This window comes from Pieris rapae, chromosome 19 (assembly GCF_905147795.1).
Source record: "Pieris rapae chromosome 19, ilPieRapa1.1, whole genome shotgun sequence".
In the NCBI taxonomy this organism is placed as follows: Eukaryota; Metazoa; Arthropoda; class Insecta; order Lepidoptera; family Pieridae; genus Pieris; species Pieris rapae.
This window is the reverse complement of record NC_059527.1, coordinates 7062271-7081351: the sequence shown is the minus strand read 5'-3', so window position 1 is coordinate 7081351 and position 19081 is coordinate 7062271. Positions and strand designations below refer to the sequence as shown.

The following is a 19081-nucleotide window of genomic DNA, read 5'->3' as shown; positions in this document are numbered from 1 at the left end:
ATAGTATATACTCGACAGTGAGAGTTTACTATTATACCTTTCGAGTTTACTACTCAAAATCGTTCGTACTTTCGTTTAGTTCTACATATGTTATTGTTACTATTAGAAACTTTTTAAACGAGGCTAGATAACTCGTATCCAACAAGGTTATTAAAAAAAATGAAATTTAATAATATATTTTCATAAAAAGGCCTGTACATAATGCAATCGAAAATAGAGTTGTAAGCTTTGTCGACGTATGTTATGAAATAACACGAAGATACCAATAGACAGACTCGAAGAACACAGCGTTGAACACAAAACTTTGCTTACAGCTAATTATATACAAGTTCTATATTAAAATAAAGTTGATCTTTCGTTGGTTATGTTACGAACGTGGTATTAACGCTCGCAACAGACCCAATTTAGAATATAGTTAATTTTAAACTTTCGGTCGTAAAAGTTAAGCCGTCGAAAAGTTTGACGTAAATATCTTTGATGCCAGACGTTAAACACGTCATTAAATTTCTATGGCACTCAGTTGTGATGATTGATGAAGATATTAAGAAAATAAATGTATTGTAAATAATAATTTATTGAAATTGCGCCAGAATATAATTTCTAGTTTTTTGACGAACACGCTCGCGTACGTGACGTCACACGTCGCGGTCGCTTCGAATTTATCGGCCATAGGTTAAATACCTTGACCATTTTTTTTTAAAAATCGACGGAAAAACTAATACTTTTTCGTTTTAGAGACGCATAGCAAAAAGCCGTTCAGTATAAAGATGGCTCTCATATGTGACAGATCACTATAAGCTATTTTGTGTCTTACGCGTAGTTGTTCTTAGAACTAATATGTAATAATCACTTTGTGGGCTTGGCCCAGGTTAAATATGAACCAGTTAACGCAAATCATGAAGGAACTCCGAAACATATATCCAATACTCTGTTCCGAACATCTGCCTCAAACCAAACAACTGTAGTTTGGATATACGAACCGGACAACAAAACCTACTTATTGAGCAGAGAAACGATTCAATGTATTACTTAAAACTAAATGCTTTTCAGCGTGTTTCTCAAATAGATTACAGAACATAGACGACAAAATAAATTTGTTTTCGTGTAAATAATATTAAAAACATTGGCTTGCCAAAACTAATCTATAAAATTCCGGTAACTGTAAATTAATCTACTTTCCAAAAAAATAACAACAACACAATCCAAATATGAACTAATCACGATTCAACTAAATTTAAATTAATCTTCGGGGTGGCCAACGCTTTGATTTAAAAAAAATCTAGTCTATACATTGCCTAAGTTATACATAACAAATGAAATAAAAAATTCTAACTGGAAGTGGGATTTTATATGTTAATACAAAACTAAAAATGAAAAACCCCGGTACACATTTTTGACACGTTTACACAGATATTAGATACATGTTTTGAACAAGTGACACCTGTCAAATTGACAGCTCTCGAACCTCAATCAGGAATTCAATCAATTTCAACTCAAGTAAATCTTCTCTAACGGAATGTATCACATGGTCAAATTTGTTTAAATAAAAAAAAATTTACTCGCATTCGCGTAAAGAAGAAAACAATATGTAGTAGTTTTCCGTTAAAGAAGGCGCAAACACAATATAAAATTCCAAACGATGGCCACCCCAAACGATATAAACTAAACGCCTCACCCTAAGTCCCGCTAGCTAAGTGCGGCGTGCGTGTGGCTGGTCACACCGGCTAAGTTGAGTAGGGCCTCCGCCGTGCGCCTCTCCTCGCCGCTGCCACTGTAAGAGTGCTCGTCTCTTGCACAACGCGATATAACTAAGTGCGCTTCGGGTGGCAGCTGAAATTGTATTATAAATTATTAAGGGGTTATTTTTTGTAGCACAAGAAAATAGTGAAATTAATTAATTAATGCACTAACCGTTAGATATTAAATGTATTTAAACAATTAATCTTATTAGAAATTTTTTCATAAGTTATTTTTTGTTGCACAAGAAAATAACGAAATTAATTAATTAATGCACTAACCGATAGATATTAAATGTATTTAAACGACTAATCTTATTAGAATTTTTTTCTTAAGTTATATTTTGTTGCACAAGAAAATAACGAAATTAATTAATTAATGCACTAACCGTTAGATATTAAATGTATTTAAACAATTAATCTTATTAGAAATTTTTTCATAAGTTATTTTTTGTTGCACAAGAAAATAACGAAATTAATTAATTAATGCACTAACCGATAGATATTAAATGTATTTAAACGACTAATCTTATTAGAAATTTTTTCTTAAGTTATATTTTGTTGCACAAGAAAATAACGAAATTAATTAATTAATGCACTAACCGTTAGATATTAAATGTATTTAAACAATTAATCTTATTAGAAATTTTTTCATAAGTTATTTTTTGTTGCACAAGAAAATATCGAAATTAATTAGTTAATGCACTAACCGTAAGATATTAAATGTATTTAAACAATTAATCTTATTAATATAAAAAAAAAATGTATTTATGATAAATAAAATTGATACAAAAACTTGGCGATTGAAAAGAGTGGCGGAAAGTTTCTTGACAGTTCTTCTTGTGCGCTCTACGCCCTTGACTTGCGAACTGGTAGTAAATGTAAATTTACAAATAATTTAATTTTTTTGACGTTCATAAGTGTGTTTAACTATATTATGAATTTAAAAAAAAATACATTTATTTTGGAACATAGGATCATAATGGTATCACTTATTCCACGTCATAAAAATAGTTTGAGTTTGAATATGAAAATACATTTCGAAATACAAGGATTTAAAAAATCTTATCTAAATAACAAATGTGTTAACGTCATTCTACTTGTAAATATTAAAAAAAGTTTTATTAAGTTTGTTATGGAAGAGCTGAGAAACCCGATACAGGTATTTCTTAAAGGGAGTTTTAAATCCCCCAATTGTAATATTTTTTTTTTACTTCGAATCCACTAATTAGCAGTGATTATGACAAGTTTCGAGAATAATCTGTATTATAAAAAGCGTTATAGAGTTAAAAATCCAGCAAATAATAACAAACCAAATTGTTCAACAAAAAACCAAATTGTGAAGCAAAAAAAAAAACTCGAAACGATGACGTAACATGCTTGTAAATGTCTTCACCTGTCAAATTCTAATTGAAGCCTGTTTAGATCAAAATGTCATTTGTGTGTTTAAAATTTAAGAATTATCAATAACACGCAAGAACTTGACGATTGGTTACATGTTTACAAGCATAATACGTCACAGGTTTTAAAGACCCTGAGAAAAAAAAAATTAACATGATATTTAAAAAAAAAAATTAACCTGGTCTAAAACAGCCGGACCATACTTCATGGCAAGTACCGTTGCAGCCGCCAGATATTCATCAGCGCCAGGCTCACTGGTGTCGGCCAGACGACGCGCCAGGTATGGGAACAGTTGTGGGTCTGGGGCGTTTTTGCCTGGCTCCGGGGTTTCCACCTCAGGCGGTGGGATTGGTTGACGACCGAACGCCTGGAAATTATTATGTTTAGTTATTATTTGAACAAAGTACACATGTCAGAAGTAAAACTTCTTTGTAAAATAACTTCACTCTGACGCAACAACTTCATAAAAGCATATGGACAACGGAGACCGGAGGCTTTTGATCGGACACCAAGCATCGGGCCCGTCAAACTTCAAATATAGTCATAAGTGTAATATAGATAATTGTCGCGCATCTTATATCGGGCCGATTTAATTATCATATTTAGTTAAGTAACCATTAATTGTAGAATTTAATTAAATAATTTCAATATATTTTGTTTTTTTTTGGGATTCGCCGCTGGCCCTTACTTAATTTGCTAATGATAATATAAGTAAAAAAAAGAAAATCTACGTTATGCGACATAATTTACACGAATAATTTATTACAAATAGCGTGTATTTTTTCTCGATTTCGCTTTCTCACTCTTCTTCAACAAAAACGCTGCACATCTTCGTGACGTTTCGTAAAAACTTCACCCTCATGCGTCTAAAGAATTTTCATTTAAAAAATAACGTACAAATCTTAATAGTTCAATGAAATAATTATTAATTTGTGACTAATTTTATTGCCTAAAACTACCATAACTAAAAAAACTACTAAGCCGAAGTTATACCAATCCCTAATTTGCAATATATGTATAAGATTAAAAAATTAAAAAAGATTTGATACATATTTTTTTAGTTATACTATCTATTCTTAGCAGCGTATAGGCACAGAAGTCCTACCATGACCTCTTATAAATCTCAGACAACTGACCAACTTTGAGTGCAATAGATTTTCTCAAACAATAACAAAAACAGCAATAAATGCCATCTGGCTTTAGCTATGGTGAGAACTGACCTGCAGCAAGGTGGAGCGATGTTGAGGGTCTACTGTCCATAGGGAACCTTTGCCCACTCCGGGAGCTGCTGCCACCTGAGGTTATTGAATTTACATTTTTAAATAGCTTATATACAAGTAATCATGACAATAATAAACCAGTGGGCCTACAACATTTTTAGTTCTAGGCCTCAGATATTCAGCTTTCTGTGCCTGACATATGCAGTCGACTTTTCAAGTGTAAGGCAAGTCGGTTTCCACACTTATCCTAGCTTCACTATGTTTCAATTCCCAAGCAAAACTAAACATATAGAACACAATATCTATAATAACATTGTAATCTAATAATAATATCTTGTATATACATTGTTAAATGTTTCCTCTTTATAATATTAGTGCATTTTTTGAGCCAATATGATATGTACAAACATATGTATGTAACATATAGGCACAAAAAATACTGGACTGATTTATAAAACTCTTTCAACATTTGAATGTTACATTAATACTGATTAATTAGGCTATATTTATTTCAAGAGGATATATATTCTACACCTCAGTGAAAGTTTTTGAAAAATACCCGTTCCTCTATTATCAATTTGTTTTCATCAACACAACACAGATTTGTGTAACTTGCTGACTGTTTGTTTATGCCAAAATATTTAAGAAATCGCTAGTATATTACAATTTCTTATTTCTAATCAACTTCAGATAAGCTAAGGAGGTTATCAATTAGATTTTTAGATTAATAAAATAATCTTGATAATATAAGTAGTTAATAAATACTTTGAGCAGTGTTGGCCTAGTGGCTTCAGCGTGCGACTATCATATCTGTGGTCGTAGGTTCGATCCCCGGCATTTAACATTTGCTCGAACGGTGAAGGAAAACATCTTAAGGAAACCGACATGTCTCAGACCCAAAAAGTCGACGACGTGTGTCACTGGAGGCTGATCACCTACTTGCCTATTATATTTGTTTTTTTTAAGTATTATTTTTTTTTTAAATGATCATGAAACAAATTCAGAAATCTGAGGCCAAGACCTAAAGAGGTTGTAGCGTCACTGATTTTTTTTAAAAATAAATACTTTAAACATGTGTGAACTCACCTTATGAAAACACTTATTCAAGGACAAATTGTGCCGCACACTGTTCTTCCAGCCTTGGGGCGCATGTTTGAAGTATGGAAAGTGGCGAATTATCCACGCGTAGATCTCCTTCACGGGCAATGCTCGGGCTGGTGCGGCTTCGATGGCCATGAAGATGAGGCACGAGAAGGAGTAGGGGGGCTTCGTGTGAGTGGGGGAGGGGGGAGACTTGCAGGGCGTGCGGGGTGGGGAGGCCACGCGGACTGAGGGGGGAGGAGTTTTCGATTCTGTCTGTGAGACACATAATATAATGATTGCAGCTGTATGGTTGTATTGACTCTAGACTTCTACTGCATTTAAGAATATGTTGAAACTATTCATGTCCTAAGTCTTGTATATGTCTTCTAGCTACTAGTATGTTTGTCGTTACCCTGATTTAATTATCTTATATATAAAATTCTTGTGTCACGGGGTTAGTAACCGAACTCCTCCGAAACGGCTCGACCGATTCTCATGAAATTTTGTGTGCGTATTGAGTAGGTCTGAGAATCGAACAACATCTTTTTTTCATCCCCCTAAATGTCAAGGGTGGTCCACCCCAAAAATTTTTTATTTATCTTTTAGACAAAATTTTTCGTTTTTTTTACGATACACCACACAAAAATACATGCAACTCTAAATTTTCACCCCTCTACAATCATCCCTTATGTTTTTTTTTTGTTAATTATAAACTTTAATTTTTTGGCACAAAAACATGGCAAAACAACGTTTGTCGGGTCAGCTAGTAGTTTATTATAAATTTTGTGCTGTCATGTTTTGTTTTGTATCTTATATTTATTCGTGTTTTTTATTGTATAGAGATGTAGATGTTTTGTTTCCTAAATAAATATATAGTTACAATTACCTATAAAAAATTCAATAGTCTCAAAAGTATTACGTCTTAGAGCCTGTTTTATAATTTTATATATACAAAAAATGGGTTAAGGCCCTATCCCAGCACGAATAACAATTAGTTATGTAAAACATTAAATTATTGTAATTTTGTCATTTTTTTCTGCAATGGATTACTTGGCTTGCGATAAAATATATCGTGTAATCAAAATCATGTTAACTATAAATTTTTATCATAAAATGAATTCAAAGTGTCAAAAATTGGCTGTTTGTTTTTTTTCTTCTATCGAGCGAATGGTTGTCCATTGCTATAAAAATCCGAGTTAGTTGTGCTTGAAGTCTCTATAGTGATATAGAGACTTAACATACCTTGATAATAACTTCGTTCCTTAGAATTTTTGAGTCCTCCATATCGCTCTTCGTAGTAAGATTGATGCCTGAAAGATACGAATTATCTTGTTAGATAAATAATATTACAAGGTCCTTTTATATAGAACGTCGATATGTGAACATTATTTACACGAGTATAGCGAAGGAAGCCATTTTTAAATACATATGCATATACAAAATATATAACAAACGTTTTTATAATTATTCATAGAAGATTAGAAAACTGAAGTATTCCTTTTTTATATTCGAAGCAATGAATCCTACGGGACGCCCAAAAAGGACAGTCATCGCAGCCCATGTGCATCCATTTTACTGGGTGCAATACCGGCATTTTACTTTAATTTTAAACAGTTGGAGGTTTATTCGCCCAGGGCAGAACCGACATCGGGAGACGATTCCACGGTTCGCTAGTTCGCAAAACAAAATGTCTTGTGTGTTGTGTTGATGAACTAATTTAATACGGCTTCTATAATGATGAAAAAACTGGAGGGATCAACCGAAAAAACTCATCAGAACACTCCCATTGTATACGCATAGAGACGTCTCTGAATAGAGAAAGAGAATAAATTCGTAAGTTATTCATTGGAGATTGACAATTCGCCAAGCCCTACTCTGGATTTGGTCAAAGTAAACTTTTTTCATTTCTAGGGCTTCAATCTATGTCATAATGAGCAAGCCTCGTCTCTGAACTGAGATTTACAAGTCCTTGTCGAAATATTCAAATAATTTAAATTCAATTCAAGTATATTACAGTCTGTCGAAACCAAAGTAATTATAAACGAGAGAAAAAGAGTTTAACAAAGTTTGTTGGGCTTCTGTTTTTACGGAAACATTTCTCCGAAATAACGTGCCGATATTATAACTTAATTTACACAAACAAAAACACAGTCTTATCGCACGTGATGATTGAGACACTGTTGCCGAGGAAAAAAATATCAGAATTGAATCGATACAAGTAATTCTTTCACATTTCATACCGATAAGGTATTTTGCAAAGCCTATTAGGCGACCTTGGCAGGCTGATTTATAAATATCGATTAGTCTGGCTTAAAAAAAAACTTAATTTTAAATGAGTTAATGAGAGACATATTTTTTTAGATGGTAAATTGATTTCCTTCGTACGCCAGAGTCTTGTTTCCAAAACGGCGTAAGTGATATAATAGTTCATCACATCGCTACCATAAACTTACATAATTATATCAAACGTAGGTTACGTTAGTTATTTGGCTACGGGTGGCCTAACAAGCGATTTCATCCAGTCAACCCCAGTATGAGAAAAAAGAGAAAAACCTACTACTACTACGTTCAGATCACGATGATATTGGATAATTTTAAAGCAGTTGATTTAGCAAACAATCCCGTTTACTATGATTTAGAAATAACTAAAACAAGTTAAAAGCCAGAGATAATCCAATTACCTCTGAGTAAATTCCTGTCCTGCAACCAGCTCAGACTCGTCAGATCGTCATCATTGTCTGCAGGTGGGAGGGTCCCGGCGTTACCACCGCACGCAAGTCTGTAATTTTATTTGTTAAACTTAAATTTTACATTAATTTTAATTTATAATCTTACCATATATGCAAAAATAATAAATAAAATAAAATATGATTATTACGGAACATAAGATACAGGTATCATTTTTATTTTTCCATGTAATTAAATTTGAATCTGCGGAATCCCTACTCATCGGCAAAGAAGACAGAGATTGTAGACCGAGAGAAAAAGCCGGCGTAAAAAACTCTCGGTACTCTTTTAAAACAGCAAATCATTAATTAACACTTATTTTAAAACAAACATTTATCAACTAGATAATCGTTTTGCCCCACCTTAGCCCACCTAAAACTGTTATATTACATACACAATTTTTAATTCACTTAAGTAACTTATATAGGTTTGAAGTTACTAGGATTTTTTTAACGAAACGCAAAAAGTAAATTTTCAAAAAAATTCAAATTTTAATAAATTTTCTAATAGCCTTAACAATCAAAAAGGCCACCTGAGGGGCATCAGCCCCGCGATGGAAAACCCTGGTCTACATCACCTTCCATTTGAAAGCAATACACTACAGTGATCTATAACTTCTAGGAAGGTTATTAAATAGTAGCATATGGTTAAAACGAAATACAATTTGAAGCAACCCATTACATATTGTTACAGTGTAATACTTGTGTAAGCCAAGGACAATTTTATAATATTTGTAAATTAATTATTCCATATAATTAAACCGAGTTACCGGGTCACCTAAAAATCAAGATATCAAACAGTTGGCAATGATTGATCGAAATGATAATGATATAGGCGACCTAATATTATCAATTCTAGTTCGAATCTAAAACAATTTTTTAACAAACATTAAGTATCTCAGGGCTAAGAGACTGAAACTATGATGTCGTCTTCATCATGTCAGGAAACTGTCACAACATATCATTGAATCGTCAACACTTAATGACATTCAATGAATGTATGGTCACGTCATAAATTGCTCCTCTCAGACACAAGGAGGAGAATCAGATACTTATGAAAATATGTTTTATAATATACAGTATACACGTGCAAAAATTACATGAGAACTCAAATATCGCACACAACATAAGAAATAAAGAAAATAATTAATATCAGCAAATAAAACAGCAAGGTTTTTAAAAAGACCATAGCGATTACACCACCGAGTATTTTTTTTCACTGTATTGTAGGATAGGATAGTTTGATGTAAAGGGATTTTCTTACTACCTCCCCTATATAAAGGTTCGTAGTAGTTCGTACTTTGGGATTGCCGATATATCGGCATCGGCAATATTTTAATTACGATACAAACGAGTCACGGATATAAAATATTATCTTAAGCTGTGGATTGTCAATAAACTGTTTAATAATAGCTAAGTTGCAACAATATAAATAAATATTTGCGAAACAACATGACCTCTTCAGATCTTCCTGTCCCAAGTAGGATTTTAGAACCTAGTGATAGAAGGTCCTAGAAATGCAAATGTATGTTTTAAACCAGTGTGACTACTATATTAAGGACGCTGACATTTTCATTAAGACAGAAAACCTCCAAAAACACGATTTAGAGATTGGCGTCTAGTTGCAACATATGAATTGCATAATGAATCAACTTTCATTTACCTTTCACAATTTAAACATACATGAATTTATTACAATTATTTGTAAATATAGCTCGGGTTTAATACGACACAAGCAGTGTTATGCAGCATGCGACAGAAGCCTGAGGTCGAAGGTTCAATCCCTCGCACCAATGGGCTTAGTCCTTCTCTACTGTAGGAGTTTTAAATGTGTTATCTGTGCAAAAGAAACCACCATGAGAGAACAAACCATAGACCTAAAAATAGACGGCCTCAGGAACAGAAGGCTGAGCACAGAATGAAAAATGACCAAACAGATACACAAATATGTGGCCCGGCCCAAAAATCGTGACAATTGTTTTCTCACACTCTTTCTTGTTTAATTTAAATAACTATTTATAGTTATTATCGTTCACATAAAAACTAACCTCCTTTCACAGTTGTACAACCTCAATTAGCTATTGAATGTTTTGGTTATCATATAGCAGTGCATATTTGTCTATGGTACATAACACTCAGATCTGTTTTAGTGATTAGTTTTGTTTATGAAATCAATCAACCTATGCTTTACCACCAGCTCTATCTGTCGTAATTAAACATTAATTTTCTCTATACCCTGTATCGAGAAATAAGAATATTATACCCAGAACATCGAATCGACGTATATCATACATGTATAGCGTATAGTATATCTTTAGAAATTGCTAAGGCTACGTCTATATAAATAAATATATATATAGATACAGTTGTCTCTTGAGAGGATTATAAGTAGCTCAAAGCTATTTCAACCATTTGGACTAAATTTATTTTTGAATTGTTCGTGTTCCTTTAATTAAACAAAACAACCTTTTAATCCATCATAATTAGTTTTTTTTTAATATTAAATAGTATGTATTATATGTAAATAGCTGATATGTTGTTTGGACTTTAAAGACAAAATATGGAAGGGACCAAATGAATATTCTTTTTTTGATTTGAAATTAATTAATTTTATCATTATACCAAATTGCTATTAGCGCCACCTAGTTCTTTGGTTACATTATATGCCGATAGATTTTGGCAACCGTCTTTGTCACATATTCCCTGAAAGGTCATCGCCCTTTAGTCTGGTTTATAGCTATTATGTAGACCATTTCTTATGTTTATACCTTTTTTTTATAGAACAGGGGGCAAACGGGCAGGAGGCTCACCTGATGTTAAGTGATACCGCCGCCCATGGACACTCTCAATGCCAGAGGGCTCGCGAGTGCGTTGCCAGCCTTTTAAGAGTTGGTACGCTCTTTTCTTGAAGGACCCTAAGTCAAATTGGTTCGGAAATACTTCAGTCGGCACCTGGTTCCATAAAGTGGTGGTGCGTGGCAAAAATTGCCTAGAAAAACCTCATTACCAAGATATAGAGATATGTTCTTGGATATTAAATACGAGCGAAAGTGGCATCAATATATCGTTTACGCAATGGTTCATTAGCACAAGTCTGCGGTTGATATGTCGCGATGTGTATCCGTTCATAGCTAACGTTGTAATCAACACGTTTAAATGAATCTAGTGTCACAAGCCTGGCAGGCTTCTTGCATTGCCAAAAATTAAGTCTCATCCAACTGCTGCAAATGCTATCTATGGCAAATGTACATATGTATCTCATTTCAGTTAATTTTACTATTTCTAATTTATAATATGATATATATTAATTATTATTATAAGGTATAATCATTTATATTGTATATGTTGTGTAAGATAAAATGAATCGCTACAATCTTTTTAGGTCTGGGACTCAGACTATGTCTATGATCTATCGTCTGTGACGCAGACACCGTCGACTTTTTGTAGTGAAAGAGAGTTTCTTCACGATGTTTTCCTTAACCGTTCGAGCGATATTTAAATGTCCATAGAAAAAACTTCATTGGTGCACCGGCGAGAATCGAAGCTACCAGACCAAGAATTCTCTTTTAAGTTCTGTACGTTGGATACATATTACAGAAATCGAATAGAAATTATTTGTTTATAGCGTGACCAATCATCATCTCTAAAGAATATAGGAAAAATACTTACGCAGGCTGCGGAGTTTCCATATCCGACTCGTCAGATGCGCCATCCAGGTCATCGAAATTGTCAATCACGCGACCGGATACTTCAAGCCTACGAAGGGACCGGCCGCTGGAGGCCACGTGCCTAGCGATTTGCCGGATGAGGCGACGCGGAAGTGGAAGTGACGCGCGCGCACCTCGCGCTGGGGACCCGCCACGCTCACCACGCATCGGCGCCATCTTTGGACAAAAAATATAAATACGTAAGACGCATACTATGACGATAACCTCTACTCGTTATATCAATCAGACAACAATATTTTTGCGTATATTTCACGGAATATAAATAAACAGTTCATCGTGTTGAATTAAAAAAAAAGTTAATAGTACTTACAATCAATCTAGAAAAAATCTACAATAACAGTTCAAAAACATATATTGTCTTTATGTGGAATAATATTTAGTAATTGCGTTTGAAATCAATTTATTAATTGATGAGGTAAATGCGCATTTTCCCATAATTATTTAGTCTCCGAGTTGGGTATAATACTGCGTACCAGCCACGACTTATTTACAACCACAAATATGCAAAGTTCATAGTGATTTTATCAGAATAAGAATCTTAATTGTTCTAGCAATACAAATACAGTACAATAAAACACAATTTAACAATTCCTTTCGTACGAAAAAAATCTGTTACGTAGATGGCCGAAAAAGTGTACCCTTTGAAACACCGAAAATATATTTTCAAAACAAAGCAACATTAGTAAGAATATACAAAGGAAACTAAGACGTCTCACTGCCACTGGAAAATTTAGGAGTTACTCAAGCACTCGCACTCCTCAATCAGACATTTGAATATTGTTTTCTTAAGCGATTTCATAATAATACCGAATAAACGTAATCCTAGGAATGTGGGCACTAATATATTATTAATCTTGTCATACCTTGTAAACAAATGGAGACATAATATGACACAAGATGAAGCCTTAACGAATAATAGAAATCCGTGGAGGGAATTCGCCTCCAAATGCAATTCTGCTGTGACAATGACATTCAAGACATGAGTGACCAGAGAGAAACTAATAATCTTCGAACTGACACTGAATAAATCACGAGGAAGAATTTTTTAAGTTTTACGAGCCACGGGTTAGCCAAAGCGCGGGTCGCTAGTAATATAATTTTCAAATGTCAAATTAACATATTAAAACAAATGCATAATGAAACATTTAATTTCTAGGTTATATCAATAATTTACTACAGAGATTGCATAACATTTCGATACTCGAGAACAAAGGCCGTCAAACAATAAGCGAATCTTCCATTTAATAGCAAACATTGTTGATTGTATTCATAAACAGTCTTTTAAAATATCCTACAACCTCTAGGTCTTGGAAAATTATCTAGGTGATCTAAGCCATGTCCGCCCTGAAATTACGAGCAAGTATTAGGACTCGTTAACAATAAAACTGCGATTAGAATCTGAGGATTCAGACGCCACCGCCCAGATACCGCCAAATCTGTTCTTAACAGTCGTAAAAACTATTAAAGTATTTTTGATCACCCAAATAAATCACAATTCTGAGAAAGAAATCACATTTAATTTATCATAATTTTTAAGACATTATCGTATTCGCTTAACAGTGAGGATATACTTTTGACTTTATACTTTCTATTTTAGTTTTACTCATTTTTGCGTACTAGTATAAATAATTACAGAAATAAAGACTTTTATTATAACTATTATTATGTTACGTGCTATGTATTCTTGCACATCTTAGATTTAGGGGAAAAACCTGTGGTGCAGATTCTAAGTCTTAGGGCTAATTGCAAATACGCGCAGAAGAAAAATAAGAAATTTGATTTTGACATAAACACCCAAAAAAAAATTAGGATTTCAGACACTTGTCACAATATTCGATGAATGAAGTTTCTGGCCAAGCTTAGGTGTGAACGGCCTTAATTTATTTTTATAGAAAACAAAAGACGTTGACCTAACCACTAACCGCGTGTATTTTTTTCGTGTAGCTAAAATTACATTAGCCATATTCAGGTCAACTTTTAATCGAATTTAAAACGGTTAAACCCTGAAGAATTTCAAATGCTTCGAAAAACGGGTTTTATTTTTGGATTTATCCATAAATTATTTTTCCTTTTTTTGTCTTAAAAAAGAAGGTTATCTGTTTGACACTTAGAGATATTGGTGGAAATTGGAATGGATCCTACTAGAGTTGGTTCATTCAGCCAAACACATGGACGAGATTCCCTAAGTGTATGTCTTGTCTTTAAAGTGTTACTAAAGTCTGAGTTCTTGACACGACAGGAGAACTTGGACAAGCTTGTGATGACAGACAGAGTGGAAGGCATGAAACCTAGAGGCCGATCCCCTACTTCCTGGACCGACAAAGGTATGGCTTCACATACTCTTATGTTCGGGAGATGACATGTTTTTTTTTAAATAACAAGTTATGTTTTAAGTATGCAATGCGTGTGTGCTGTGGTTAACTTTAACATACTCCTCCGAAACGGTTCGACCGATTCTTATTTATTATGTATATTCAGTAGGTCTAAGAATCGGCTACTATCTATCTTTCGAATCCCTAAGCGATAAGGACCAGCCTAATAATTCAGATTTTTTTTGTTGTTATTTTTTTTTGTATAATACGGCATATAAAAATACATATAACCCTTAATTTTCACCCCTCTACAATTAACTCCAATTTTTTATTTGTTAATTAAAAGCTAATGACATGAACTCTGAGGTTTATATAGATAAACATTCGCGAAACAACCTAAAAAGTTTTCATTCCGAAAAACCGAACAGTCTCTGGGGTAGCATAGCAAAAAGGTCCACGTTGGTATGTACTAAAAAGGCAGACTAGGCATTAGCGAGAAATTAAGTTCGCGGGGACAGCTAGCAATATACAGATTTTAACAATAGAATCTACGGTAATTTTAAACTCGCGATCTGGAAACACTGATTACGACACACTGACCCACTGATTGACATAGTCGAGTTGGCACTTGGCACCGGGTGATAAGAATTTCTAAGATATAAAAAGATACCATTCATTATGCAATGATAACAATTTAGTTTTAAGTTTCAAGTTTAACATTCTAGGATAACGTTTAATTATAAATCTTTTTACGTGTTTTTTTTTTTAATAATGCCGTTATTGATGATTTTTTTAAAAACGCTGGCCACACTGAACGTTCCTGTATAAGTACCCACTCCTTCAGGGTAAAATAAAAACTGATTAAAATTAATACCAAAGCAACATATTTTTGTAGTGTTATTATTTAATGTGGTTCGTTAGGTACCCTCCTACAGTAACGCGGGTCAGTTGTCGCGGTCAGTATTTGTAATATCCAAAAAAAATATTATGAATTAAATTAATTTACTTATTTGAATCAACTGAATATTCGTTTATATTTAACATTGCAATTGTGCACATTTTCTATAGTTGATTTCCATAAAACTTTACGTGCATTGTATTATCCGAACATATTACATAATGTGTGTATGTTTGAAACAAACAAATAATTATTTTTGCTTTATCTATGTTAAAAAACATAAATAAAAGTCTATGTATAAATGAATAAGTACAAATCTTGCTATTTCTGTTGCTAGGTCTTCATTGATACATCGATTCGTGGTTCACGTTTAAAGGTCATCCAGTGACGTCATTACTCATTCCTACAAAGCTCTACATGGACGAGATATTTTAGGTTTCTATTCGTATATGACGTTATAACCAGGTAGGAGAGTCTGGAATTCAATTTTAGTATACACATTCTTCTCTTTATAAATTAGCAGCAGCCAAGTCTTCTATACATTTCAAACACCAAGGAATTGAACCCTGAATCCCGGTTAAATAACCTGTGCGTTCTTCTCTACTGCTTTTCTTCATTTCTAAAGGTCAGTTAGTTGTCTGGTGTCACTGTAAGTGGTATCTTTTCATATTTTTCGGTTTGTAGCTTCCGTTAACGCAGCTGTTATAGGGAGACTCGTGATAATCGTCACACCAGCGGGTTGCCGACGACAACCTGCTTGTCCAGGTTATTAGGTTTTGTACGGGCTATATTACCAAAAAAAACTATGTTATTGAGAGAACAAAGAAAGTTCGTTGATCCAAGATTGATTGGACCGCATCTTCAGTAAATCAATTGTACGTTACAAGGTGTTAAATACCGATTAGTTTTTCAGTAGAAACTTTATAAAAAGTCGTGATCACTTAAAAATTGTATGATTATTAAATACGCATATATTTAAATAACGCTACAATTTTTTCGAGACTTTATCGGGTTTTCGTTATGTTTACACATGAATTTGTTATAAATAAAATTGAGAGAGGTTAGTAACAGCCATAATCATCGCATTTCTTGTATAACCACTATCTATCGACGTAAGTTTATAGTCTACAGACTCAAATACATAATTTGAAGTTTCATTTGTGTTTTTACAAACACATCGTTTAGTACGAAATCTTGATTGTGTTTATAGCTTTAATTTCGAATTATTTGTATTAAATAGTCTAACAATTTAATATCGGGTATGTTATCAGCTATTAACATCTATATTTATTTACACGTGTCCCTACAGTATTGCTATGCATATAACCTTGACACTGACAAAATCCGCGACAGGTACCGAATCACCCTAAAACGCCACAAATAAAGTGCTTCTTTGGAACATTATATAACAGGACTAAACGGTAAACGGATGTCCGAACAATGAATTTACATACGGATATCCGGCCTGGATAATTTGTCTAATAATGCATCTAGTTTTATAGAATAGGGGACCAACGGGCAGAAGGTTCAACTGATATTCACTGATACCATCGCTCATTGACACATACTGCCAAAAAGAAGAGAAGACTGCGTTACCGCCATCTATATCCATCGAAGTCAGTAAGGCGGCGACATTACTCAACAAGTGAGGTTTCAGCCCCCTTATTCTATAAAAAAGATATATTTGAACACAATGAGAGAAACAATCAAAACTCCTAAATTAGTTTTTTGTTAATTTGGAGAAGTAATTGAAACTCGCAAACAGGAAAAGGCAACCGCACATTTGTGGCATCGTCAAACATTCCAAAAACCGTGATAAACGAAATGATTCGATAAACATTTGTATACTGTAAAAGACGCGTGACGTGGTGACGTCAACACTTACGCTAAAGTACTTTAGAACATATAAAAATGAGAAAAATACTCTCGTAGAAAAATACGAGAACGTCTCTGACAATATCAAATTAGATGTCTTTACAATTAAATCACTACGAAAAATACGATTTTCATGTCCTACCAACGCCTCAAACAACACCCAAAAATTTGAGTTATTTCTTAGTAATCTAACTAATACAGATAATTGTACTCAAGGGCCTAGGAAATTTATTCAGTAGCCTCTCTCTAGCATCGGCCTTACTAAATTGTACTTTGTTTATGCGTAGATACGCTTCTGTTGCGTCATCATAGCCTTCATTATATGTACAATAATTATAGTTTTCTATAATTCTAAACAAACAAAAATGTCTGTTATTTGTATGGCATCCTAGTTTTATCAGATATGGTCAAAAGCATTGATGAATATTACAGTATATACTTATAAAAAGATGTGTGGTGAAAACTAAATATTGATATTGCAATAGTATGCTGAAAATAGTTTAGTTAGTTAAAAGTATCCAATAGTACATGATGGCAATAATTTAGATATTTATTTTCCAATTAGACAAATATAACCATATAACTACATATGTATATAAATTCACAAACAGTTTAAGGTGCTTTCTAATGCATGTACAACATATTCTAGGTTTTTTAGGAAATATATAATTTTTCACTACACTTAGCAAATGAGTGGATAGTAAGAATAAACACTGAATAAAATGCTACTTGGTGCTAAATATTAATCATATATGATACAACTCTAATCAATAACAATAATAGTGATGATGATGTAATAGGTTAGTTGTCAACAAGGTGATTTCCCTTGCAATTTTGCCTTAATGGAAACTAAGCAATACCCAAATAAAAACTATAATTGATAACATTACATTATTACACAAAATATAAAGTATACATTATTACACAAAATGTAAAGCATAAAATACAGGAAAGTTCTTAGTAATTGTAAGATTTATATTGTATATCGATTGAAGATGAAATATTTAAATAGTTTATAATTGATTTTTCAAGAAAAAATGTAGGTCAACTGCGGTGTAAGATAACAAGCAGAAAATTTACAAAATCTCTTGATTTCGCAGCTAGTTTTATCAAATACTATGATCAAGGTTGCATGCAAGAAAAGCTTTACTTACAATAAATATGTCCACTTGCTATGTAAATTACAGTTGAATGTTATGGCTAATCAAAATACCTAGCAACGTGTAACGCGAATAGCGACGCGTGGACGTGATGTAACGATTACCATGTGTTTTTGCGTTCATTGGGTCAGTGCAGGCGCCAGGGCGATGGCGTCAACGATAGGTTGCTAGGAAACTTAGGGTTTTGCGACCGCGTGCCTCGTCTCTACTTGTCGCGTGGTGCATATGGTATGTGCACGTGCCAAGCAACGTTAAGGGTAATTACATAACTGCAGGGACTAAAATTTATTAACATCAACAAATCGCAAATCTCAGTTAAACGATTTACGAATGCTTCGTTCCATTTTTAGCAAGAGCGAAGCCGACATCGCTGCGTTACTCGTGTCTTGTCACATTTTTAGAACCGCATGTAAACGATACTGCACCCCACGCTGACACAAGCAACGTGATCCTATATTACTGTACTTTACGAAAAATACAAATGTCTACATTTTTAAGCTTAATGCGTCTTATCTATTGCATGTATTGACAAATTGCACAACTTCAAATACCACTTTTATACAAAACAAACTATGTAATAGGATTTTTTACTTCGTAGCTACTTAACGTTGACTTACCTTTGTATATGTTGTTTGTTTATCGCACTAATTAAAATTGTATAACAATAAACAGCATTACGCTGCCTTCGCTGTTAAAAATCAACACTCAATAAAAGACAAACACTTTGAACAAATCAACACCCAATCATTGATCCATAGGCTATAGAGTAACCTACATAAATAAACATATGATTTTTTTGGCAATATTGTTTATGTTTCGTTGAAATGTCAACTTGACATATTTGTTTTTTTTCTATAACAAAATATATTTGTGTAGAACGTAGATCGTAGATTCTATAGATCTTTTATTAAATGAAAATTAAAAAATTTATTAATTCTGTAT

At 33.4% G+C, this 19081-nt stretch overlaps 1 protein-coding gene across 2 annotated transcripts; it reads right to left on the bottom strand.

The window, feature by feature from the left end:
- Positions 1 to 1452: 1452 nt before the first annotated feature.
- On the bottom strand, positions 1453 to 18898 carry LOC110995355 (forkhead box protein N3). 2 transcript variants are annotated; one of them, XM_022262522.2, is made up of 8 exons: positions 18757 to 18898; positions 11836 to 12050; positions 8122 to 8219; positions 6683 to 6750; positions 5444 to 5713; positions 4358 to 4432; positions 3316 to 3504; positions 1453 to 1830 (listed from the first exon to the last, which is right to left on the bottom strand). In XM_022262522.2, exons 2-8 carry the CDS (start codon positions 12048 to 12050, stop codon positions 1687 to 1689), a joined length of 1059 nt encoding a protein of 352 aa, XP_022118214.2. In that variant the 5' UTR covers positions 18757 to 18898; the 3' UTR covers positions 1453 to 1686. The 2 variants fall into 2 exon arrangements, with proteins under 2 accessions (XP_022118214.2, XP_022118295.2); XM_022262603.2 differs by lacking the exon at positions 18757 to 18898 and adding an exon at positions 18134 to 18276.
- Positions 18899 to 19081: the final 183 nt, after the last annotated feature.